At 42.7% G+C, this 26,676-nt stretch overlaps 1 protein-coding gene and 1 long non-coding RNA gene across 2 annotated transcripts in view; one reads left to right on the forward strand and one right to left on the reverse strand.

Moving 5' to 3' along the window:
* The window catches only part of LOC110841386 (uncharacterized), a 127,428-nt gene extending 108,765 nt beyond the window's left edge, over positions 1-18,663 (forward strand). Inside the window, exon 9 of the mRNA XM_087359739.1 lies at positions 18,205-18,663. Coding sequence (XP_087215865.1) covers positions 18,205-18,249 — 45 coding nt within the window. The 3' untranslated portion in view covers positions 18,250-18,663. The remainder of the gene's footprint in view (positions 1-18,204) is intronic.
* LOC110836722 (uncharacterized) overlaps positions 1-26,676 on the reverse strand; it is a 133,531-nt gene that overhangs the window by 39,879 nt on the left and 66,976 nt on the right. The window lies entirely within an intron of this gene.

Consider the following 26,676-nt stretch of genomic DNA (forward strand, 5'->3'; position numbering starts at 1 on the left):
GTTTCCGCAAGGAACAAAATAGCAGCGCACTTTTGGGGAATCGGAACATGGAGTCCCACTCTACGACTGGTTCGAATATTATTTAACGATTCTGTTCCAACTGAATACGGTGTTTACTGACGTTAACAACGAATAAAGTAATCGTAGGAAGACCTACTAAGATTTATACGTTAACCATTTGAAGCACGAAGCTCGTATAAATATTACGTAAGAATTCAGTCCGTACCGAAAAGAAAACATCGCACTTCACCATTACAAAGATCAACTGGTTAACGCTGTTTAAGGAAATGATCGCTGTTTACATTGAGAATCATACAAAACCCAAATATACACAGAGGGTAAAAAAGCTGCTGAATGTCAAAGCAGGTGGTATGTATAGTTACCACTGTAATTGGAAGCCGGTGTCGCTAGTTCTAGCCTGAGGAACGCGTGGTGCGCCCCAGAGTGGAGGGCTTGGCCCGCAGAAGGGGCCGTAGAGAGGATCTCTTGTCAGAACGAAGAGCTGACAAGGGCAGATGCACTCTGTCAGCGCTGAGGCACACTTCACAGCCTCAACGCCGCCCAGCTCCACCTGAGCACTCAGGAGTAAAGGCAGGCCTATCTATCAGCACGTGACTGAATGACCTAGTCACTCATTGCTTAAGCTACTGCCTGAGAAAACATTTGCTTCTGAACTAGACTAACGACTGTTTATTAACAGCCCATAGCACAGGCCTATTATCCTTTGAGAACGAATAGGAGAAGTGAGAGAAACTCTTTCTTGTTCGTAGGTTCCCAGGCAATGCCCGTTTGTCGTTCTGTTAATGCATACCGGCAAACAAAAGAATCCTAAATAACATTTACGAATTCAGTCCGTACCGCGAAGAAAACACCACGCTTGACCATTACGAAGATCAACTGGTTAACGCTGTTTAAGGAAATAATAGCTGTTTACAGTAAGAATTAATACGAAACAGACAAATACACTCCAGGGGCAGGTGGTCAACATAGTTACCACTCGGCCCCAAGTGCTACATCACGGAGCTGTGCAGGCAGACAGCGGTCTGTGGGAATCACGAAGATGAGACTCGTGTCGAGGAACAAGGAAGCACCACTTCGCACCTCCCAGGTACTTTTGGGTGGTCCCTCCTTTATTAACTCCTCCACTAAGAGCTCCGTCACTTCCGTTAAGGGCAGTGAGCCCACGTGTGTCGGCATTACAGAAGCCTGCTCTTTCCCCAACTCCTTACAGGCAAATGGTTTTAAAGTGAAAAATTTTACGACACTTTTGAAACTTCACCATGAACTTAAAGCAACGTGACTCTAGGAATTTCAATGCATTAGAAAAACGAAACTTGTTTAAAGTTGTAATCCTGGGGTCTCGGGTTCGATTCCCGGCGGTGCCCGAATTTATAACTTGTGTTGGGCAAGGCCGTGGTCTAGGCAACACGGAGTTTTCCTCCGTGGCATCCCAACAATTACTCCATTCACACACAGAAGAAGGCAATGGCAAACCACTTCTGGATCATCTGCCAAGAACGTATATGAACAGGTCCCAGTCCGAGAAAAGGATGGAAGGATCCTGTTCATATGGACCTGTCGTCAGACAGAACACTACAAAAAAAAAACCTCACAGTAGATGGGAGGACAATATGAACCCTATAAAACCCAGTGATAACTCTAAGCCACCAGCCTCTTTCAACATTTAATAATTATCATTTTGCCCACACAGTATCCATGGGTTTCGTATGATTCTCGTATTATTTCCTTAAGCAGCGTTAACCAAATTACAAACAGACAGACAGGCGACGTCATAACAAAGAACCATGAACAGCGATTGCCTGAAATCTCTGGTCGGCGACGGATTTCTGCTGTACTTGGCATCCACGAGAATGTCACTTCCGTGTAACACCTAAGACGCGTCGCGTGTATGATAAGTGCGGTCAATTACTTTAAGAAGGCACACTTGTCTGATATCGAAACAGAGACATCTGTCTTCTTCCTTCGAAGTGTCGCACCTCTTTCCTGCTTCGGCTGATAAGTGTGGAATGTGGGATGGGCTAATCTGCCGTCGGGCCCTGGGAACAGCGGAGTCCTACTGCGTTCCTTGCGTAATAGTTGCAGGTGTTTACGAGGTATGGCGGTCAAATCATCAAGCTCCATTTAACCACGTCGTTGAAGCACAAAGCTCATCTCAAAACAATCTAAATATCAGTTCAGACAGGCCGGACCCATTATTCGTCGCAATTAATTAGACCTGAGGCTTCTGCAGATTTTTTAACGACGCTTAGGAAAGAAACTCGTACGGAAACAGCTGTTTTTTGCAAAACAGGCGGAAGTGGCCTAATTTCATAATGTGTCTTCTATTTGCCACTGCAATGGCTTCCTGCAATATTGACGTAAGAAACGTAAAGAGCGTAGGCTGTAAAATATATTCTTTTATGAAAGCTACGACCATTGTGTCACATTGGTCCCCAGACACAAAATGGAAAATTTAACCCTTAGACGCAAAAGCTCGTTCAAATAATATTTAAAAATTCAGTCCGTACCGCGAAGAAAACACCACACTTCACCATTAAAAAGATCAACTGGTTAACGCTGTTTTAAATAGCCCTTTAATACCGAGGCTCGACTAAATAACATTTAAGAAATCAGACCGTACCGCGAAGAAAACACCACGCTTTACCATTACAAAGATCAACTGGTTAACCCTATGAAGCCGAAGCTCGTATAAATATTACGTAAGAATTCAGTCCGTACCGCGAAGAAAACACTACACTTCACCATTACAAAGATCAACTGGTTAACGCTGTTTAATGAAATAATCGATGGTTACAGTGAGCATCATAGGAAATCCATAAATATAAAATGAAGAGCTACTGATTGTTAAAGCAGGTGGTTCATATAGTTACCATGTGGTTTTAAAGGGTAATCAATGTCGTTAGTTAACAGTCTGCATCCCGTTTCATTGTTTATAAGGATAAATATATTTTCAACTGTGGACAGAAACACAGATCGTAAGCGAGGAAGTGCCCTGCCTTCTTGAGTAACGACGTCATATCTGGAGGCTTTGAGCGCACTGCGTTTCAGTTTATCATTTTGTGGCGATGGCCTTACAGAGACCCACATCGTCTGATGACGTCTGTAACGGAATCAGAGGACGAACAGGCTTTAAGCCGTTCTGCAGGATTGTTAAACCACTTGTGGGCCGAGGAACTCCCAATCACCAGCTGGCAGACGGCGTGCATTGTTGTGTGGACACTTGAGGGCGCAGAAGAGTTCTTCTGATGCTCTGGGAAGCTGCTCCAGAGGGCGCGGTGGCACTCTCTTTTGTTCGTCCCCCAGAGCTTCAATGTCCCTTCGACCAGGAACATTCAAGCAGAGCGCTTCAGAAAACTTCACCTACGCGGATTCAGGTCGGTGGGGCATGCAGACCGCGTGGAAAGAGATTACTCGTCAGATCTAGATATAGATGGAAAGATATTATTAAACGGATCTTGGGTGGAAACCACGTGAAGAAGACATTCATAATCTGTATTTTCCGCAGTCCTTCCAGACAAATTCCACGTTCCTCTCAATTAATTTATTAATCATCCAATCATTCGTCGCCTATAATCTTACAGAGTTTATGCAGTTGATACGTCAATGGGTCTTTCAAACCTGAGTCACTGCAAAGTAGATTTTAGGTCCGATGGAGGACCGGGGCTCAAGCCCCAGCAGGGGAGTACTTCGCCGACTGTGAGGTCCACCCAGGCCTCTATATTTTCCTCAGGGGTAAACCCTCTGGGACGTTAAGTTGACAACTCACCTCCAACCACTCCCCATTAAGTCTCCAAGACGCAGTGCTTAACCGAGCATAAGGAAAGCTGTGCCTTCACATTAACACTTTCACCTGCAAAGGAATGTGAACTTCCTTGTCGTCCTAATTCCCAGCCTCTAAAGTTTCCGGTGGGCGGCCACAATTCAAAAAAAAAAAAAAAAAAAAAAAATTACCCAGCGCCATTAAAAGTTGTTTGTTTCTGCAGTTAACGCCACCCTCTGCATTTGCGGGCGTCCGGACGGAGTTGGGGTGGAATGCGGATGGGGGAGCGGGGGCGGTTAGCGCTCGGACACACCGCAGAACATTCGCATTGCCGGTGAATGGTGGGAAAAACAAACATCACAGGTAAAAAAAAGCAAGCAACCGGTTGCTCTTCAAGACAATTGGAGCACGTGGACTGGGCAAGACGACGTCAGAGATTATATTTCGTCGGGGCGAACAGACACCGGGAGCCGATGTCCGTCCCTGCAACGACATCGCGCAGTAAAGGTGCAAATCCACTGCTTCTTACCTCGGCACCAAATGTAGTGAAGAGGACAGCGTCACGCTTCGGCCACTTTATCTCCGAGAAAGATCCCGGTACCTACTGGACGGGAGGCCGGAGGGGCTCGACGCGGAATCGACGAGAAGAACCTTCCGGAAACCGAACGCCGGATGTCACGGGCAGAACCAACTGAGCTGTCCCGACTACGTATTTAACAATAACCACGAAAAGGAAATCGATGATTGCTAATGTTTCCCGTCAAGACAATTATAAAAGAAAATTATTTTCGTATCTTTAAAACCACCTGCTACAGAAAATGGCCTCTGCAGTGTTTAATATTTCGTTAATCGATTCAGGCATTCAATTCTCTCACACTTACGACACAACTTCCGTCTTGTCGTGGGTGAAAGCTCGGTCTCAGAGCGTCGGTCCAATGTCCGCGACGCTGCACGGTGCAACATCCCAGAAGACAGTGGATCTTCACCGTAAAATCAAGATCCTCAAGACGTAAAGATATTTTTTATTATTATTTTTTACAGCTGTGGATCCGTACACACACTCCCTCCACCACTTCCACTAAATTACACCTTAAACTCTAGTAGCAAACAATTTCGTTTCAAAATTCGAAGCTGTCACTGAAGTGAGGAAGCCAATGTTGGTCTCCCAGGTCGAAAAGCAGTGTGAATATCCTGTCTCCATCTTCATCCCTGTAGATGGATGCAGTATGTCCCTCCGAAATGTCGGTATATTTCTAGAACTCCATACGGTATCACCCGGAAGACGTCGACACACTTTTCCCTTTGTTTGCCAGCGCATTCTAACGTCTTCTCCGGTACTAGAGTAGGCTGTAGGGTAGGTACGTAGACGATTTCCTTCCCCGGGTTTAGCTGTCGCTGGCCACGCGGCCGTCGGGTCACAACATTCTTAACAACAAACTGGATTTAACTCGGTCGGTTTATCAAAATTCCCCCCCCCCCCCCGACTGTCACAATGTCGCGTAGTGAATTCCTTTGTGAAACAGCCTGTAGTTCACCGCAAAATTGTGGAGTTTTCTCACGGAGCGGAGCAAACATTTGTCGATACCATTAGAGCGACCCTGTGACGACGTGGCCCAACACCAGCTCCTAGCTCCTATTTGTTATTTTAATTGTCCATCCGCTACGGCGCCACTGATCGCGAGCCATTCCTGTGTCGCGCTCCACCAGCGCCGTCCCTCGTTACAACTGACAGAACACATTACTTTCGTGCATGGTTTTACTCAGCTTCTCCAGGCAATGGGAAAAATAAATCTGTGGTCGTTTCGCCTTCACAGACACCACTGTAGTCCAGAGACCAGACAAGTGTCTGTCCTCCAGAGAAGATGCCCCTAACTCAGGACCGGGGGTGCGATAATGTGCCACCTGGCCATGGCTAAGGGGTGATGATTAGCGGGGGGGGGGGGGGGGGCAGACAGAGCTTGGGATTATCTGCCCCCCAGAACTGGATCAATTTCTCCACCACGAATCACGCTTGGTGTCACCTGGCACTGAAGTCGAGATTCTAAGTTACATCTCACTACAGTGAACACATGACACACACTTTTGTTGCACGTTTATCTTAACACGGATATCTCTTGCCCCTGAATCAATCCAATTACACCGAATTATAATACAGAAACACAGGCGACAGATATTAGATTTTTAAAACCTGTGAAAAGAATCACATACGCGCCTATTTTAGAAGGCAAGAGCATATTCAAAGAACGAACATAAACCACATTACTGAGACAACGTAATAAATGTAAAACAGAAGAAACATGGGACGACCAAGGAAAAGATGCACATATCCTGTTGGTGACAGACCTGTGTCTCTGTTTGCCCAATCCATTAGCACAAGCAGCGGACTCATTATCATGTCACTCTGACGTCGTCAGTCGTTCCACGGAACGTGACTTGGCCCCAGAGCATTCCGGAATGTCGACTGGCCGCCTAGAACACCTGGGGCCCTCTGGATATCGTTTTCAATCCAGCGTGGCGAGCGATGTAAAAAAAATTGGCCACGACACCGACCTCCTCACCTATTAGCTACTCGAAAATCAATCACCAACTAATAGAAATGTCAAAATACGTCACCTAATTTCATGAGTTCGGGTAAGAGCACGGTAAGCTTTTGTTGTGAACTGCATTGATCAGCCTCGACCCGAACAAGGCACGCGAACCACGGGCTGAGGACCATATCCCCAGCAAACAGCGACCACATGTCCCAAGTAATAATGACGGACTCCTTATTCTATTGCCACCCCATCGCCTGGGGGTGGGCACTGGTTTAATACCCGACACATGCCCTGATTGTTAATACCCCACACAATAAAGAGCTTGTAATCTAACCCCCACCCACCACCCCATTCCACCCTGAGAAGGACTGAGAACCAGTCTACAGTTTGCCGAGCAAACAGACACAGATTTAAAACAATGACATGACGTCACGGAGCCGCCATTGTGGAAGGAAGGATCCACGAAAATTTATTCTGAAGTCGGGAGTAAAAACGAGACGCAGGGCGCCCTCTTCACGCGGATCTGAACTCTTCTGCATGCACTTTGTCTGGAGGACGAGGGTCCGGATAATTCCTGAGATTCGTCGCAAAACGACAACGAATCAACTCACGCCCCAGAGCACGACAAAGAAACATGTGAAGGGGAGTCTGTCGGGTGACAACTTTTTGCAACAAGAATGAAGTTTCGCTCGGCGCCACTCGGAGGAACAGGAAATTTCAATTTTCGCGGTTCCCTCACGTCGTCAATAAGAATGCTTAAAAGTACCTTTTATTTTTATTTAGTGTTCTGTCTGACGACAGGTGCATATGAACAGGATCCTTCCATCCTTTTCTCGGACTGGGACCTGTTCATATACGTTCTTGGCAGATGATCCAGAAGTGGTTTGCCATTGCCTTCTTCTGTGTGTGAATGGAGTAATTGTTGGGATGCCACGGAGGAAAACTCCGTGTTGCCTAGACCACGGCCTTGCCCAACACAAGTTATAAATTCGGGCACCGCCGGGAATCGAACCCGAGACCCCTTACCTACCTTAAGTAAGATTAATTCAACATTAAACTGTGAAAAAAAACTTCAGTAACTAACAAAGGCACGTTCTTGTTATGAGACGTTACCTGTTATCAGACTTGAATAAATTACTTTCCATGTTGCTTACAGCTATTATTAATCTTCAAACCCATTTCGTCACTTTATAAGAAAGATTCGTGTCTGGTATCAAAAAAACCCGTGTGTAGCCTCTGACACGTTCATCCGAAACTTTTGTGACCGCACCTCGTCACAACAACTCCATGTACCACGCACAAAACTGATCCATAACACATCACCGTCAACACCAATCCTAAACAGGAGTTCAGTACGACGTGGATGGCTACCATCAGCGTCAACACGACAGATGACAGTCGTTTCGGATGCTGCGCCGTGCGGCCAGGTACAAAATGACCGACGTTTCAAAGACGCCTCCATCATCAGTGCGATCGCCCTGAGGAAACAGCAAGCACCTCTGAAACGTCGGCGAATTTCTACCAGACTACGCCATTTTCATACCCGTCGCTGTCAGAATTATGAGCACAAAACTTAAAACGTCCAGTGTACGAAATTCAGGGCGAATGGAGCAGGGGCATAGCTCCGGTCCGCGTGTACACGCGGGGGAACAAATAGACTAGTCTCGTAGAGCAGCGTCATCACCGGAAACGTGCGTGAGACGACGCTGGGCACTTTGCCGGCCGAGCACGTGACCCGTCACGTGCCAACAACACGGGGGATCCCTGCCTCCCAGCTGTCGAACACCGGCTGTGTTCCAGGAGCGATTATGACATGAGGAACGAGACGAAGACAATGAAATGCAAGGACGGACGTCGAAGCCTGGGACAAGCCTAAATTAACATCCGACTGCACTGGGCGAAAGGCCGGTGGTGGGATTATCTTGGAGCCCGACGCTTGGGGGCGACGATAGAAAGAGAATGGTTTCTGTTGCGGGTCCCACTGTGTGCGGGGCGAAGGGGTCACGGATTCCAGAGCACCAGCTGACCCTAAACGAACTACAGGTGGGTAGAGAATCGAAACACGTTACGAACACTGGACGGGTCTTCCGGCGACGAATTCTAGTCTGAAAACCCAGCAAATCGAAGTATATGCATCAGGAGAGAAAATAAATTGGAAATTTTCCGAGCTGCAGGAACTGACCTCACTTAGAATCGAACTCTAGAAAGACTTGAGGTTCTCTTATTAGTGTCTAGAAATAAAGCGTGTCAAGTTTGATGCAAATCGACAGTTTTCGAGCTATAAGCGAGCAAACACACAAACGCAATTTTGACTTTAAGGTATAATATTTCACACGTGGCACATGCTCGTCGCAATACTATTTGTGTATGACAGAAATAATCCGTCTGACAAGAAATTAACTTTAAAGAAATATAACCCCCCTCCCCCCCTGAACTTCACACTTTTAGAAAAACTTAAATTTGTACGAACCCCAAATGTTTCCTTAACTGTAAACCCTTTAAATCACAATGGTAACTATACGTACCAGAAACTCTCCATTTTTCGCACAGGGTGCATTTATGGGTTTCGTATGACTCTCAGAATAAACAGCGATTATTTCCTTAAACAGCGTTAATCAGTTGATCTTCGTAATGGTGAAGTGCGGTGTTTTCTTCGCGGTACGGACTGGATTCTTAAATATTATTTGAACGAGTCTCTGCTCTAAATGATTAATTAGTTATCAGAATAAATTATATTATTTCCTTAAACAGCGTTAACCAGTTGATCTTCGTAATGGTGAAGTGCGGTGTTTTCTTCGCGGTACGGACTGAATTCTTAAATATTAATTAGACGACTTTCGTGCTTCAGAGGGTTAAATCATTTAACAGAAGCTGTTGTACTTATCTAAGACCTACTAAATGATAAATACTGTGACAGTAGATGATGATGATAATAATAACAACAATAACAGATTGCACGCTATACAAAATCTAGCATCAGTGAGTGGGGAAGATCGCCCCAACTGGATTGTTGCGTGGGAACCCCAATTAATCCTCCCCCTGGCCAGATTTGAGCGCTCCACACCCACACATGCGTTTTTCCCTTGGGGTCCAGCTAAGCGCGTACAATACAGCACCAAACAATCGGCCACAGCGCCACAGACGTCTTCCTGCAGCCAAAAACCTCCGCGTTAATTACATTGCTGTTTCCGACCTCCAAATACTTAATTTTCCTTTCATGTTATGAGACTATTTATTATTATTTAACAATTGTATGTAACATCTGAAACAGGGAGAGTGTACAGACAATACGCAAAAACGAATACATCAACTCGGTGATGTTTCTTACCGTCCATTTAAGCGAAAAATCCAATTCAAAGAGGACAAGCTCAATTCCTCGCGCACCCTTCAACAGAGACTCATTTCTCGTGAGAAAATACAGGACTCAGCTTCGCAAGTAAGAGAGCGTTGCAAGGCTGAATGGCGAGTGGAGAGTCTCGTCGCCATGGAGACGGATGCTCTGAAATGGGTATTAATGAAGCTTCTTCAGGACCACTCTGGTGCAGCGCTAAGCGTCCGTCCGTCGATCCACGCGCACTGTCTCCACTCTTAATGGCAAATTGCAACGGAGTAGACTATTTATTTATTATTTAGAATTTTAGACTAAACTGGACTCCGGCTAACAGTTTCTATTACAACCTAAATACAAAACGTCCTAAGACGGATTGTGCGCCGTGTAGTCTTTCTAGAAATTTACAGACGTTTCGGAGGTGCTCAGTGTCACCATTATCAGGGCGATATCGCTGAAATGTAGGTAAATTTCTACCAGATTACCCGCGTGAGAACCTAAAACTTTAAATGTTCTGTCCCTTGCTTTCACTGCGCTATTGTGGTACTATGGTCAGATGCAGGTGGTCTCCTGTGGCTGGTGTCTTCTAAGGACACGTGACAATAGCGATCAATCCGTCAAACGTGGGTCCATACAGGAAACAAAGGCTGAAGTGAGTGCAGGCCTACGTAACTTCCTTGCGAGAACGTTGTCTGAAATCTGGACTGAAAGACAATTTAAGGCGAGCGTGAAAAAGTTGGAAATATTCCAGGCGAGAGCAGCAAATTGTAAAGCAGTGCTGCCAATAACTTCACATAAAACGCAGCCTTAGTGGAGCGTGAATGGAGACAAGGAGAAATCTGCTTCCCTCTCTCGCAGTGCTGCCTTCCGCTGAAAGCCTCACACTCTAAAATACCGAAAAGTTGCAAGTTAAATATCACGGTCTGGTTCTTTAAAGTTTCTTGCTGAACTCAGGGACGCCAAAGTTATCAGAAAGTCGAGGCTCAGATTTCTAATTTACATCACAAAGGACAAAACACGGCTTATAACTGCAGTAAAATTGAATGTAAACTTTTCACAATGACACTAATAGGTCTACATCGTACGTATTTCATATATTTCTACATTAATTTAAAAAAAAAATAAAACTAAACTTAACTAAACTGACCACTTAACAATTTAATCCACCACACCCAAACAGTAATTCATTAACTCAAGAAATTAACCCTTTGAATTACTCGTAGAAGCTCATTCAAGAAATATTTAAGAATTCAGTCCGTACCGCGAAGAAAACACCACACTTCACCATTACAAAGATCAACTGGTTAACGCCGTTTAATTAAATAATCGCTATTTACACTAAGAACTATACAAAACACACACACACGAAATGCGTAGTTACTAACTTTTAAAACAGTGGTACGTATAGTTACCAATGGGCTTTAAAATTTAATCGAGCATTGACGTCCACAGAGACTTATCATGCATTCTTTTGTTCGAAACAAATCAGTCCCACGAAGAAAGGGACTTCTTGTAACGAAGTTAAAATTTATCGATAGCCGGAGTCGCCATTGATAATGTTATGGCAAACTAATGTCCGGTTGCAGTGCCCCAAATTGCCGGACGGATCGCTTCGTGTACATTTATCATTTCTGTAGGCCTACTTAATATTCAGGCGGTCCGAGTTTCAGGGCAAGACTGGACTATGTCACTGCCGATAAGTTTCACATTAAATGAGACCGACGTGGACCATTTCCGCGGTAATACAGCGTCGGTTCATAAGGTCTCTCGATCTAGACTCGGTAAAAGGAACGACAAATCTTTACGTGATTTTCTTCAGTCCTAAAGCACTCACAATTGGTTTTGCGGATTAAACTAACTAACGAACTGATTAAGTTTCTCTAGTTTTAGAGCAAGAAAGTTAAACACCACTAACAAAAATACAACAACAAACAATAACAAAAAAAATTGACGTCTTTGATAAGACACGTCATCTGTCGTCCAGCCTCGCTTTCTACAACCATGCCATCATATATTATTCAAATCTATCAGTTCAGTAGTTGATAATTCTATTAAATAAGATACCCACTGTTTTGTTACAATTATCACTGGTCTAATACACAAGGCTTCGGCGAAGTCTGTTTCGAAACCACGACTCAAAACGTTTTAATGGCGTAATAATCCTTAAGCCGCGAATAAGATCCAAAAGAACAGAGGATTTAATGGGCAACCGCGGTGGCTCTAACCTTCCTGAAATATGGGTCGGTTGCCGAGACTCAAGGCCTCGTGGGGAACTGGAGGCTAAGAGGAAAGCGACCGCTGTTAGCGCCCAGCAAAGCGTAACCAAGGTAACCATGTTGGTTGTGCCCAAACCAAGCACACCGCAGTGGCACTGATCTCAGATACCACCAAAGTCCATTCCACAGCAAATTGTGGATCTCTTAACGCAAGAATCAGCGACTTCTCTGTGTGTACACAGTCAAAAAACCGCGGATACACAAAACCAAATACAGCGGTCAGCAAAACTGGACAGAAACACGAAACTGAAGGCACTGCAGAACACAGCCTGCCGGAGGACACTTGGAAAAGTCATGGAAAATGTAATTAAAGATAGCTGCTGGTAGGAATGGTAGACTCAGAGGATTTGCAAACACGACGGAAATTACCGCAGTGGGTGTTGTGTTCAGTCAAAGCTGATGTTCCAACTGGTCCATGTTTGGAAACACTTTGATGGCATGAAGACGAGCATTTGACGTTCTCGGGGCTTTAAGATGTCCACGTTTGTCTTCTAGGTTGTAACGCCTTGTGGACTTGTGGGTAGATGAGAAAGCTTCACCTCGCACTTAAAGATGGTGAGAACGTGTTTCTCCGGAGCCCACAGCCCAGAATACCAACACAGATAAGAAGGTTAACCAATTATCTTCAACTAAGACAAATTTTATGATAAAAGTAACAATACTCATGGAAAATTCGTAGTTACTTTTTGAAAGTACGTTTACTCGATACTGAAGGAACTACAAGACTTAGATATGTTTCTTTTTTGCTCTGATCTGGCTCTCGCCATATCTCGTGCGTGGCAGTAATGGCTCCAAATGACCCCACTTAATAACTCGGGGGGTCGGTCGACTAGACCATGCATTTTTAATAGGCATCTGAGCAGGCACAGTTATCCATCCGTCTTTGTAAATCAATTCTGTCAGCTGAATATTTCATAACTGGGCCCCGCATCGGTCGCGCGGCCTCTGATGCAAGATCATGAAGTTACAACGGGGCCCCCACCCCCCGAAACTAATGTGCACGCACATTCGCAGGGTTAAGTGGGGAGACAGGTGCGAACAGCCTCGAGTATCGCGACGGAAGTGGAGCGTGTATAAAGGAAGGCGGCACGAAGGGAAAATATTATAAACTAACAGACGGAGAAGAGAGAAAAATTTCATACGAAAATCCTAATCAAATTTGAAAGTTTTTTTTTTTTAAAAAAAAAAGATTTACTACAGTACCAACTTCAAATGTAATAGTTACACTGAGCGGCATCAGGCTCGTTCTGAGCATATACGTTCGCGCGGCGGCCATGTTGGTACTGTAAATGAACTTAAATTACAAAGACTCCACGTTAAATTTGTTGGACATAACCTCAAAGTTCGCCATGTTTAAAATAATTAAATTAGAGACAATATTTTATAAATAATTTGCAGAAATTCTGGGCTTCCTAACACTTTATTACGCGTACTATTAATAATTAAAGATAATTAAAGAATTGTTTGGGGTCGGGATGCCTTCTTATGGTATTCGTAATGTCAATACAAAATTTCTCTAAAGTAGGCGAACTGGTTGAAACTTAAAATAGGACACACGCACACAGACAATACTGTGTTCTCGTAAACCTACTTTCTTTCTGTAACAGAGGAATGTGGGTTACAAGAGCCACTCACTGTAACACGGTATACTTGAACAACTTGACGGAAGTCAGACGTCCCGACAGCCACAGACCTTTAACAGGATCCCGAAGGATCAGTTCCAACAACTGTCTGGAATGCGTCGTAATCATTCGGATCCACTCCCCCCCCTCCCCTAATGTTGTTACGCAAGAATTGCGTGTCGTACCTGCCCGCTACAACAGGTTAAATGGCCTGACACACGAAACAGAATTAATGCGTTGCGTGGTGCGTCATGAAACCGAATATGTCAGTCTCTAATACATAATCGATACTCGCAGAGATCCATCATTTATGCTCAAAGGATAGCAGGGGCGACCGCCGGTCCACTTTGCATGGGCCGACGTGCGATACTTCGATCTTGTATCGATAATCGTTCACTGCAGACACAGGCAATCAACAGTGGACGCACTACTCTGTGAAAGAAGGTACTCTTTCGATTATGTATTAACCTTAAAATAAACAGGATTTATAGCAGCAATGGATTTATTTTAATCTATGATCTTTGTAATGGTGAAGTGTAGTGTTTTCTTCGCGGTACGGACTGGATTCTTAAATAATATTTAGACGAGCTTCGGCTTCAAAGCGTTAACCAGTTGATCTTCGTAATGGTGAAGTGTAGTGTTTTCTTCGCGGTACGGACTGGATTCTTAAATGTTATTTAGACGTGCTTCGGGCCTGAGAGACTTGAAGAACATTTCTTTCCGCTGCAAATTGCGACAAGTGAGGAGGACCCGTGCTTTACGGGGGAACACCCTGTACGCCCGCTCGTACTTTTTGCCCTCGGCCGTCCTCATTTCTGTCGCTGCGTCACACCAGTCGTTGCACTTAGCTTCTATTTGTCTTGGGTAATTCCTCTCCGAATAAGACATCACCGGAGCAGGTCTGTTTGCTGTGTCTATCAGGACAAACAGGACAAGGGTCACCGAGGACACGCACTTATCTTTCCTTCCACATCCGAAGGTTCAGTTAGGAAAATGTATTACTCAGGCACGTGATGCGCCGCGCGTGTTGCACACCGGAATGTCTCTCGTCCAAGTTTCTAGATCCGGGCCACCTCCGTAGGAGTACAATATGCGCCGATAAACACGTCGCCTGTCCTGGATGCACCGCGAGAGACGCAGGTGGGAAACACAGATGACGTCGCATCGCCCGCTTTAGACCGTGAGGTTTATCGTTGCGAAAATCAACTGTAAAACATCGTCGGCTTAGTGAATGTCAATCTCTTTCGCCATCGCCTGTTTCACGAAGCATGCCAAAGCAGGAAACACGTCCCATATATAGCACAGTCCCACAATGACATTAAGGCTAATTAGCGCCAGTGATTTGTGTTGTCATAAATAATCGAATTATTTCTTCAATGATTTCGATAATATTTCTAAATCAATATGACTTTACTTAACATCCAGCCGTAACCCACAGTTCATAGCCCGTTGCTAAGAAACGTATATCTGTTGCTCTCCATTCAAAACGCTACAGGGGTTTAAGTAACATGACGGGGGTCGGGGGGGGGGGGGGTATTTTGACTACAGGGTGTTTCTACAAAGTTTCGCAACCTTAAAATGCATCCATGTTCAGTAGGTCGGTTGCTACCGCGGAAGCATGACTGTATAGAGTAAGCAATCTCAAGCAGCAGAGAAGAAGCAGTGTCCCGGATTGGGGGGGGGGGGGGAATGAGCGGGGGGCTAACACTCAACCCCTCAAATAAAACATAAGAAGTGTAGAAATTCTTTATGATATGAGTGAGTACTTTCTTCTCGAGATGAACTTTGCTCCTTGAAGTTCGTTCTTAAAACGCGTTTAAGGGGGGAATGGGTCCGAATGACATGCGCGTGGCCTACCTGCGCACAAGACGTTTCGCTTGTCCATTCGCCTTTAATAGTATGTTAACTGTTGGTTCTTTTCATGAGTCATCATCCACAGATTTTATCTGGAGTCTGGATCGAAATTCAGTGGTTATACTGAAGCAAGCTGATCATAAAAACCAGAAACACTTAGAGCAGCTGAACGTTCGTGATCATTTGCCAAATGACGAACAAATATTTGTCCATCCCCACGCACCGTGCGTCTTCCGACGAATTCTGAATATTCTGTTGGTCCAAGTGTCAGCGGCGCTGAAATGTTGACACTTGAAGAAACTGATTTAGACATTGAAGATGATGTCGCTGTAAGTGTTTTTGTTGTCAGAAACTGTTAACGACGAGGGAAGAGAGAGAGAGAAGCCCAAGACGACGGTGAATGGAGCGTGAACAGATGCAGAAGGCGCAAGAATTGTAAAACAGCTTCACTGAACATAGTGGCAAAAAGAAAGGGCGAAACAACTCTGAGAGAAACGCAATGCCAAGTGAGCACAAGACGTAAATAGTGAGTCCTGGAGACGAATTAGTTTTTCTGCGAGAGAAACTGTGCGTGGTGGAGTGGAATCTGAGGTTTTCACGGCGGTCTTCTGGGTTAGAACGCCGTGTAATCTGGTACAAGTTTGCTAACGGGCGCTATTACCCAGAAGACAGCCATCTTCGTGCGTGGAGCGGATACACATTTGGTGTTGCCGTAAATTCGCCTGCTCGAGTCTTCCTCTGTTACAGACTCTCAGCGGTAAATAATTGTGACTTGGCAAAACGACGAATTCACAACATTAATCGAGAAAAACACTCAATTTTATTTCACTGTTCGCAATAATTATATTACCAACAATTTCTTTGGAACTGTAGTATATTTGACAAATGCCAAATACTCGTCGTTCGTATTCAACACACAGCGCATGCGCAATGCCGCCCTTGCATTATTTATTGAACTCCGTCGTAATTCCTGGCAACGTGTGTTTCAAACTTCCTGGGCGTTCAAACGAAACTCATATTAACATCTGCAACGCTGTCTTACTTCTGTGTTCTTAAAGGTTAAGCGTGGGTTTACACTCCGTAATGACTCGAATTTACAACTATAAATATTTATCAAGGTTTATCAATGTTTTAATTCAAGATTCACAATGTGATAACGCTCTCAAATATCAATAAACATCGTTACTTAACATCACTGTGTAACGGGTCGGGACTCAGAACCGGGTAAGACACACAGTTTAACCTAACCTAACCTAACCTAACCTAACCCAACCCAACCTAACCCAACATAACCTAACCTAACATAACCTAACCTAACATAACCTAACCTAACATAACCTAACCTAACATAACCTAACCTAACATAACCTAACCTAACATAACCTAACCTAACATAACCTAACCTAACATAACCCGTCAGCCTATTCCATAATATTAGGCACAAGGGAAAAGAACTGGCTTATGATAACATCATACACATGTCTGTCGATCCATGCGTCTCGCCAAAATAAATTTGGATCCATATTACGGTTTCTTTTAAGTAAAATTTATCATTAGCATCATGCCACTTAAACCCGCCACTATTTGCACAAAATTTCTACAACCACTGTCGACTAACATGGCGACTGCGCGAACTTGTGTAGTGACAATAACACTAATGCCATTATTAGCGTAACCTACTAATGCAGGATCCTAAAACATCTATCATGTTGTAATATGTCATTGTAAAAAAAAATCCCAGTTAAGGCACTTTATATCACAACGTAAAGCTAAAATGACGTCTGCATAATTTATCTATCGGTTTGATGGCAATAAGTAGCTGATGAACAACTGAAGTGTTGGAGCTGAGACGAAGGTAAGGCGCTTAAAGAACACAGTGACCACAAAAGTCAACTAAAAATTCTGTAGAGGCCCACATAATTTTCTTACGCGTCCTAACTACATGCGAAGATATGAGTTTACATCAATCAAAACTGTGAACGCTTCTAGGGTAAAATATGCATATAAATTGATCTCCGTGTTGTATGAATACAATTATTAATTTCTAGTTCTAGCTAAGCCCAGCCCTAAAACAACTGCAGAGGAGAAGGCGTCAGGAATGTTCGATAAAACTCAAAAGTTTTTCATTCCTCTGTCAACAGATATTATGAGATTACAAGGCCTATCGAACACAATTTAATAACAGGTTAATTTTCAATTGTGTGTGTCGAAACGACGTGTTGAAGAGGGAAACAATAAACAGCGCAAAATTTTTCGTGTAGAAAATATTATCTTAGGAATGTGATATTTGGGGTTGTCATGGCGGTGTGAAAATTTTTAAGCATACACTTGTAACGGTTCAGAGTCCCCATTCTCCTTAAAGAAAATAAGCAACTCGTCTGATTAATATTTGAAGAACTTACCTCATTCTTCAGTTTGTATCAAAAACATTTCTAACGCTGTACCAACATTTACAATCGTGTATTGATATTATTATTGATTAATATTACTACTGATGATCTGTTTCAGCAATTCAGTGATGATAAACCACATCACCGGCTTTCAATTTGCAAATTCAGATGCACAATTTGTGTTCAATAACAGAAAGCAGGCTTACCGACATTTCTCTTCCACCATATTACTAACCTCACTGAGGCGAATTATAACAAACGAGATTTTGACGACCGAGTTACGCCTTTGCATCCACTGGCCAATCCAGTGCAGCTGCGCTGATAACAACCCCTTGAACTCATAGATTGTTAAGGAGAGTCTGATATTTGCATCCAGTTTGAAAACTTTGGTTTGTAGTACCAATTTAACTCTCTTGCAGAGCAAAGCTAATCGACGAATGACGGAATGGCAAGGAGTAGGGTGAAGAACTCTTGCAGCTTCTACCTCAGGGCGGCTCGGAGGAGGACGATCTCCGCGTTGCCAAGGCGACGTCGTATCCCTGCACCCCCAGACCCCTGCAGGAAGTGTTTCAACTTGGCGACGTCTGCTACACGAGGGAAGTTAAACCGACGAGAGGCGAGGCGAGGCGTGGAGTTGCATCATCGTCTCCAGTATTGACTGCGCGCTTTGGGCGGCCATGACATTCAAGTGTACGCGATAATCCGTCATTGACGGAGAAACTCAGCTGATGAAGGAATTCGACGCGTTCATGGAGAGAATTCCTTGTTCATGCGACGAAGTCGAAATATCTGGCAACGGCGTTAACAGATAAGATTTCCATCTACGACAAAACAAAGCTGGAAAGTAAACCAAATCCAGGGGACGCTTCGATCCACGCAGTTAAAAATTCTGTTTCCCTTTTCGTCTGTTGTCTACGTAAGAAGCGATTAAAATACACAAAACTATTATTTCGCCTGTTAAACGCGGATGTCACGTCAACGGAAGAACACACGTGGTGGACGCTTAAGGAAAGGGTTGTAAGGAAAATATTCGGGCCTGAAAGGGGCGAAGCGACAGGCGGTCGCAGAATATTATTCGGTCGAGACAGGTGAAGGAGGCCTTGTAGCACGCATACAGAAGGCTCTGAGAAATGCGGAAGTCATCTGGGCGGTAATTCCGAAAGACATCGCGCCATGTACGGGTCCACCACGTCTTGAGGACGACGGCAACTCGGAAAAGTCTCTTCCCCCCACCCTACCCACCCTCCGACGCTCGTGCCCGGCTTTGCGCAGGTTTTAATATTTCACTTGGAGTCTAGTGCAAACAGACGCGTTGCTGGGATATTAGAATATTCCAATCTCAAGAGATTACCCTTCCCTCCCCTCCCCACCCTCGCTATTGTTAGCGAGGCTCAGATAAGAAGTGAATCGCGAGCCTGAACCTCGAGACAACAATTTGGCCGAAGCCGACATTTCGGCGTCGACATTTCGATGTGCAGCCAGCTCAATCCTCTTCTAAAGAACACGACCGTGTTCCAAAGAATCGTCTTCCCTCGTTCCCTTCCGCCATCTGACTTTCGACAAAGCGTTTTATTCTGCATTAAATAAATAAATTTCCTAAGCAAATGTTCGCGAGACTGCGGGTCATTTAATGACGCTGTTTCAATTACGGAGATTATGTAGCATCGAGTGTGATTGACGTTATTCACGGTGAATCTGAAAGAATGGGGGAAGGAATCAGCTTGGAAAAGCCAAACATATCGAAAGTGGTCATGTTTCCATAATATTAAGACAAAAGTTCTTTTAAAATCACCACTGACAAATTTTATTCGTCTCTAAATGATACTTATTTTACTGTGCAAAACAGATCTATAATACAGTGTTATCCTTGATCAGTGAATAGTTTAGCGACTTATCAGCAAACTCCATGTTGTCGTAAACAAATTCTCGAAACTATCGAAAGCTACTTCCTGAGCTGTCCGAGGTTTCTGCCCCTCTCACTGAATTGCATAGGCTCGGGTGTCGGGGCGTGATCCAAAGTCCAAAAGTCTATCATGATCACAGATCACAGATCACAGATCACAGACCGTTCTGTGGAAATAATGTACAAAGTTCAAAAGCTCATAGATGACTAAAGTCAGTTGCGATATAGTCTAAAGGACGAGCAAAAATTTCAAAGTTACTTCACCCTTTAAAGCCCACTGGTAACTATAATTACCACCTACATCAACAATCAATCGGTCTGCATTTTGTGCGTATATTAGGTTCGATTTGATTATTTGCTGACAAGTTACAACCCAAATGAGAAATATCGATAATTTCTTAGTCGAGAACAGCAAATCACAGAAATGTTATCTTATTTCGCTCAACTCATTAATCCATTCTAATTAGATGTACTCGATAGCACTTATAGTGTAAAAATTCAAGTTAGGAAACCCTCTGTATTATTCTTGAAAAATGATTTCATCTGCTGCAAATTTGGTTTTGCGTGTACATGTCATTTCAAAACAAATTACTCTAACCGAGTAGCTAAATTTCTCTATGTCAAAGCACAGAAAACATCAATGTTGACTTAAGACACGTGTTTAACACACTGGTGCTAAATATAAGGCATAATCTGTAAAGAAAGGAAGTGTAGCACGTCCAAAACTGGATGCAAAGTGGGCACAATGACACAAAATAGCAATGTGGTCATTCGTTTCTGTGGATCTGTGCCCCTCCCTCGCTGCCGTCTCGACAAGATGGCTGAAAAACTGCTTCGTCAGAACACGAATGCTTTCCTCTTATAAAGACTTCGACGTTTCCACACGCGAAAACCAATCCAAGTATTCCGAAACGCAAGATCAGTCAACTTAAATTTCTGCAATCAGTAAACAAATGAAAAACAATTTTTTTTTAAAAAATGAGAGAAATGCGTACAAAAATTTGGTCGAAATTCCTGAAGGGAAGATAACATTTCGAAGGCCTAGCCTTACATGGGACAATAATATTAAAATAGATAGTAAAGAAACAACGTACGAGGGTACGGATTGGATTTATATGGCTCAAGACAGAGGACTCTTTGTCATGATGTTAATAAGCGCTTTGGTTTCCATAAAAACCGTGAGTTATTTTGGCTACGTTAAAGTGATATTTGGTTTTTGATAATTACATCAATTACTTAAAGTGCTTGACAACAACGTAGTAAAGCTAATAATAACACGAGAAAGATTGTATTAAATGACGGAAATCTTCCGTATCAACTGCGGCAGTCGTCGAATTCTGGGGGAGTTAAGTTCAAATGTTTTTCAGTTACACGCCGCGTCTGTGGCCGGAAGTTGCCTGTGGCTTCGGTGGAGTTTCACAGAAATATTTCCAGCCTCTCAAAACAAATACGAAAAGGAAAGGAAATATTAAAACAAAAAAATAAGTCCACCTTCTTATTAGCATTAGATAACTCAAACAGTGGATAACAATATGGCTGCCACATCGTGTCCGCTTTTCCAGAATTTTGGATAAACACCACAACCCACACGAAGAAAATGGGAATGAGAGTAGGGAAACTGCTCCGGAAAAGTCCATCAAGCGATTTTCCGGATGGCCATTCGTTACGAGTGGAGTGTCGCTGTAAAATAACGATTTACGCATTCGAATAAAATGAACAGAGATCTTTTAGAACTTCACTTAAATCAGTTGACAAATATTTTGGATGCACAGACACTATTAAAGTTTCAAAATAAATTCAGAGTCCGTAATGACAAAGATTTGCAAGGAAATCAGAAATATTTAGACCGCATACCTCAGCTGAGGTTCTGGCTCTGAACCCGGGGCTGATCGACCCGAAGATGATGAAGTGTGTGTTGTGAATGTATGTATGTAGTGCTATTTACATATGACATGGCTGTTTGTACGTAGAAAATTAGAAATATTGACCGCAATGTTTCACACACACACACACACTGCTGACTGTCATTGTACTGTCCTTAAGAGTTAATTTGTAAATGTTTTCATTGTAACTCGTGAGCGGCTCGTTTGCTGACAGCAGCAAGATTTCGCAAGTAATGGCCCCGATTGTGCAGATCGTCAGGATAAACCAGGAGCTACCACCTACCACGGGAGACACAAGGACCTAACCTACCCCAAGCAACTGCAACTATTTTGCGTTGACTAGAAAACTACACTCAAGAATAATGGAGAAGATTTCCGTCTTCTGGGTTGTTGCGCCGTGTAGTCTGGTCGATGTCAACCAACGTTTCAGAGGTCATACTGCCTCCGTCATCGCCCTGATGATGGAGGCAGTATGACCTCTGAAACGTTGGTAAACATCGACCAGACTACACAGCGCAACAACCCAGAAGACGGAAATCTTCATACTCATCGCCCTGATGATGGAGGCAGTATGACCTCTGAAACGTTGGTAAACATCGACCAGACTACAAAGCGCAATAACCCAGAAGACAGAAATCTTCATACTCACCGCTGTGAAAACCCCAAATCTTACATAATAATGGAGAAATTTGAACACGGGTTATAAATTGGCTGCGTCGTGATGCATGCACACAGCAGGCCTCGCTTAACACCATTACCATGACAACGGTTTAATATTGTCCCACAAAAACCAAAATCTCTTAACGGCAAATGATCACCACAAACACCGGTGTTAAAAACATTTTAAAATAAGCGTTAATATTATAGTTTTGAAATGAAACCAACAATTCGGACAATATCAGCAGCTTTCCAATCCATCCGTAAAAGTTAGACATTCATATAATGCAAACACAAATATTTGTTAACGATTATAAAACGAGACGAGCCCCATAAAATCATTGGAATCACAATTTAGAGATAAATTAATAAATCATTTTCAAACAAATGAAATATCACACCAGTAAAAACACTTCGGAGCTTCAAATTATAATTCAGAAGCGCCTTTCCAGGTGAAGCCAACAGATTTCTGGCTGACCGGTAACCAGAGGGGAAGAAGTGTTTTGAGACTTTACATAAAAATTACTAAATCGTGTTTTTGTTGGAAACCTCATTTACTGTGTCGGGAATTTTAAACACAACTAAACTACACAAATATTTATCTACAACCAGTTCCACACAGAGCTTATAAAACGTATAGAAAATTAACAGTTTATATGCGAATTACATATAACGCGGTGTAATCGGGCATTATAATCAGCTTTGATGGATGATCACAGCGGTCACTCTCTGATTTCAGAGAGAGAGAGAGAGAGAGAATTTCGTTCTCTCACATTTTAATTAATACGACATTCATTTATTATTAACAGAAACATAAAACGATGACTCAAAATGAATAAAAATTTCAATTAATACAAATTTCTTTTCGATAACGCGACATTACATGATGTTATCTTAAGACAGCATCACCATCATGGATCATACTTGTCCCAATTCTGTCTGTTATCATATACAAGTCTGAAACACGGTCTCACTGTCAGAAGTGACGTCATCAACTTTGTACATCGGGGACTTCTGCGATGTGGCATCGCGCATTCTGGTTATCGACCGACGTTTCAGAGGGACCCGACTTCTGGGAACATCGCAGAAGATCGCCCCTTCGTATTTATAACCGTGAGAATCTCAAATTTAACACCGGATGTGTCTGAGGAAGACATTTGCGTCTGAAAGTAAAACCACAAAATGGGGCCCACGAGGTGTTCAGTAATTACACAGGTTTAATGAGTTGGACATATAGCACGCATGAAGGACACAAAATTTATAATCCTGGTTATATGTCCTCATGAAAAAAAAATATTAAATAAGTTGTAAAGATGGTAATTGGATAACAATGACTTCAGATAGTGCCAAACGGTGTTATTTTTTTTTTGAAACAGGGGAAAACCTACCATAAGCTGGGGTTGGCAGGAAAAGCCAGCATTGTTAAGTTAAGTTAAGTTAATTTAGGTTAAGTTAAGTTAGGTTAACTTAATTTATAAGGTAGTATATTTGCGTCATATTGTGAATTAGGTTAATATTTTAATATTTTCCGTCAAATCACAATTTTAATAAGATAATAAAATATAAAATATTTAAAATATCATTTCACGTTCCGCATCGAATTTGGAACGTCGTTCCAATTTGTAAATCGATCATTCGATGCGGAACATGAAATGATATTTTAAATATTTTATATTTTATTATCTTATTAAAATTATGATTTGACGGAAAATATTAAAATATTAACTTAATTTAGTTCAGGTGATGAGGAAAATATAGACTATCCACAGAACATCTGTTCTTGCAGTAGTCGAGTTATATTCGTCCGCCATGAAACACCGTAATCCGACTGAGGACGGGTCCTTCCCGGGGTCTGCTTGCTGTAATGAATTAATCAGTTTGTCCTCAGCTCGCGATCGCAGGGTTGCAGGTGCGTTGGTTCGGTCCCCGGGCTATGTCAACAAAGCCATTTGTCACAATTACGTGCCGCTATTGTGCGCGTAATTAACGCTCATGTTTACTAACAAAACGCAAATTTGTAACTGGCAGATTTAATTACGGCTCCACAATCGATTGTTATAATCGATACTTTAATCCAGTTTCCGCTTCTAGTGAAGCCGGACATTTTAAAATACACTTAATTAAAGAATAATGTTCCACTGGATTAAGAACCACAACTGAACCAAGTCTCAGTTCCTCAAGTGCACCGACTCGTCTAACGAAATGGCTTAAACCTCGGCGTACAAGATGTCTGCCTCCAGACACGCTTCTAAACAATACAAACTCATTTTTTTACGAATATTAAAAAAAAATCATCTCCAGTCAACAAGAAATCCTTGCAGTACAAACAATCCCATTTCCTTAAGATGCAATTTACTATAATCTTTCCATCTATGCCTAGATCTTTCGAGCGATCTCTTCTCTTCAGGCCTTTAAAAACCAGAAATGCTGTATTACGCATTTTTCATCTTGATAATCCGTGCTACATGCCCGCCAATCTAATTCTTCTCGATTTAACCATCCTAATAATATTTGGATGTCGAGCGAGACCAATTAAGATTCTCATTAAGTGTTCTTCACCACTTACCTGACATTTCATTCTTCCTATGTCAAAATATTTTCCTCAGTACCCTGATCGGAAACACCCGTTCTTTGTGAGAGACCGAATCTCTCACTCATAAAAAAAACAGGCAAAATTATAATTTTGTACGACGCACTTCAATCATCGCGTTTTCAGACCGCAGACGGGAAAACATTGAAAAACATTCCTGAATTTATCCCGCTCTTAATTTTCACAATGCATTCTCATTCGCGCCTATTCGACGATTTTAATTAAAGCTCTAGAAGTTTATATTTCACTTCTAATGGGGGATCAGCACGTGGCACGTGTCTGCGCCAATCCCTGCCTCGGGAAGCAATCACAGCACCCCATATTCCGCCGTCACTTTACAAGACGCTACGTGCTAAGCAAATGTTTTTCTATTAAAAAATATATTCGTGTTTCTACTCTAATGAAGATGGCGTTTCGGTATTGTAATTGAGCCATGCAGAGATTTTCAGCAACAAAATACATAAATGCCACAGCAAACACAGATGTTTGCTGCAAGTCAATAACGTTTATTATGGTCGCAGCTGGGGGTTAAATATATGTGTTTGCTCACATTTTAACTGTTATGCATTGCATATATTGATTATAAAAATACTTTCACCGCTAAACAATCATATATAATACCACAGTGCACCACTGGGATCGCAAATCATTACATTCTTTTCGCTGTTTTAAAATACGCTTCACAAAATGAATGTATTCACAGCGCATGAAAAGAAACTATGTTCCAAATAAAAAAGTAAAGTTATAAAATACACACTGTTTAAAGTTCTAAATTTGGAAATTAAAACGTCACGTAACGAATTTCCCAATCTAATAACAAATGTTTAGACTTAAAAATAAGCAATCAGAAAGTCTGTAAGACTTCAGGTTCTCACAGCGGTGAGGATGAAGATTTCCGTCTTCTGGGTTGTTGCGCTGTGTAGATCGCTCTGATGATGGAGGCAGTATGACCCCTGAAACGTTGGTTAACATCTACCAGACTACACAGCGCAACAACCCAGAAGACAGAAATCTTCATACTCTGATGACGGAGGCAGTATGACCTCTGAAACGTTGGTAAACATCGACCAGACTACACAGCGCAACAACCCAGAAGACGGAAATCTTCATACTCTGATGACGGAGGCAGTATGACCTCTGAAACGTTGGTTAACATCGACCAGACTACACAGCGCAACAACCCAGAAGACAGAAATCTTCATAATCATCGCCCTGATGATGGAGGCAGTATGACCCCTGAAACGTTGGTTAACATCTACCAGACTACACAGCGCAACAACCCAGGAGACGGAAATCTTCATACTCTGATGACAGAGGCAGTATGACCTCTGAAACGTTGGTTAACATCTACCAGACTACACGGCGCAACAACCCAGAAGACGGAAATCTTCAATCAGAAAGTAACTTCATGTAAATGTGTCTCTTCGTGTTCTGCTGATAGCAAAATTACGTCTACAAAATTCATTTGGCCAGACATTATTAAATTATCAAAAGCTCATTTCGAAATCAGAAGAGTTTATACGTCATGAAACCACAAATGCAGCACAAAACCAAAATCAACGTTTGTATAAAGAAACATCGAAAGTTACGCTGAAATGTGACAAGTTTAAACAAATATTTTTGTAATACCAACTCGTAAAACTTCTTTGCAATCAAAGATGCAGTAGACATCATAATTTCTTTGCAAATATTGGCTATTCTGATACATATTTCAAAGAAGTTCAATGCTAAACTGTACAAGAATAGTATTTAACCGGTTTTGCTTGAAATTTGCTTTTAAGATTACGTTTTAATAGTTTATAAAATACAACTACATTCTTCAATCTGCTACAAAGCGAACTTTGAATCTTGTTGTTTT

Source organism: Zootermopsis nevadensis, unplaced genomic scaffold (assembly GCF_977971745.1).
Source record: "Zootermopsis nevadensis isolate Lab colony 2312 unplaced genomic scaffold, Znev_1.0 Znev_ptg000032l, whole genome shotgun sequence".
Lineage (NCBI taxonomy): Eukaryota > Metazoa > Arthropoda > Insecta > Blattodea > Termopsidae > Zootermopsis > Zootermopsis nevadensis.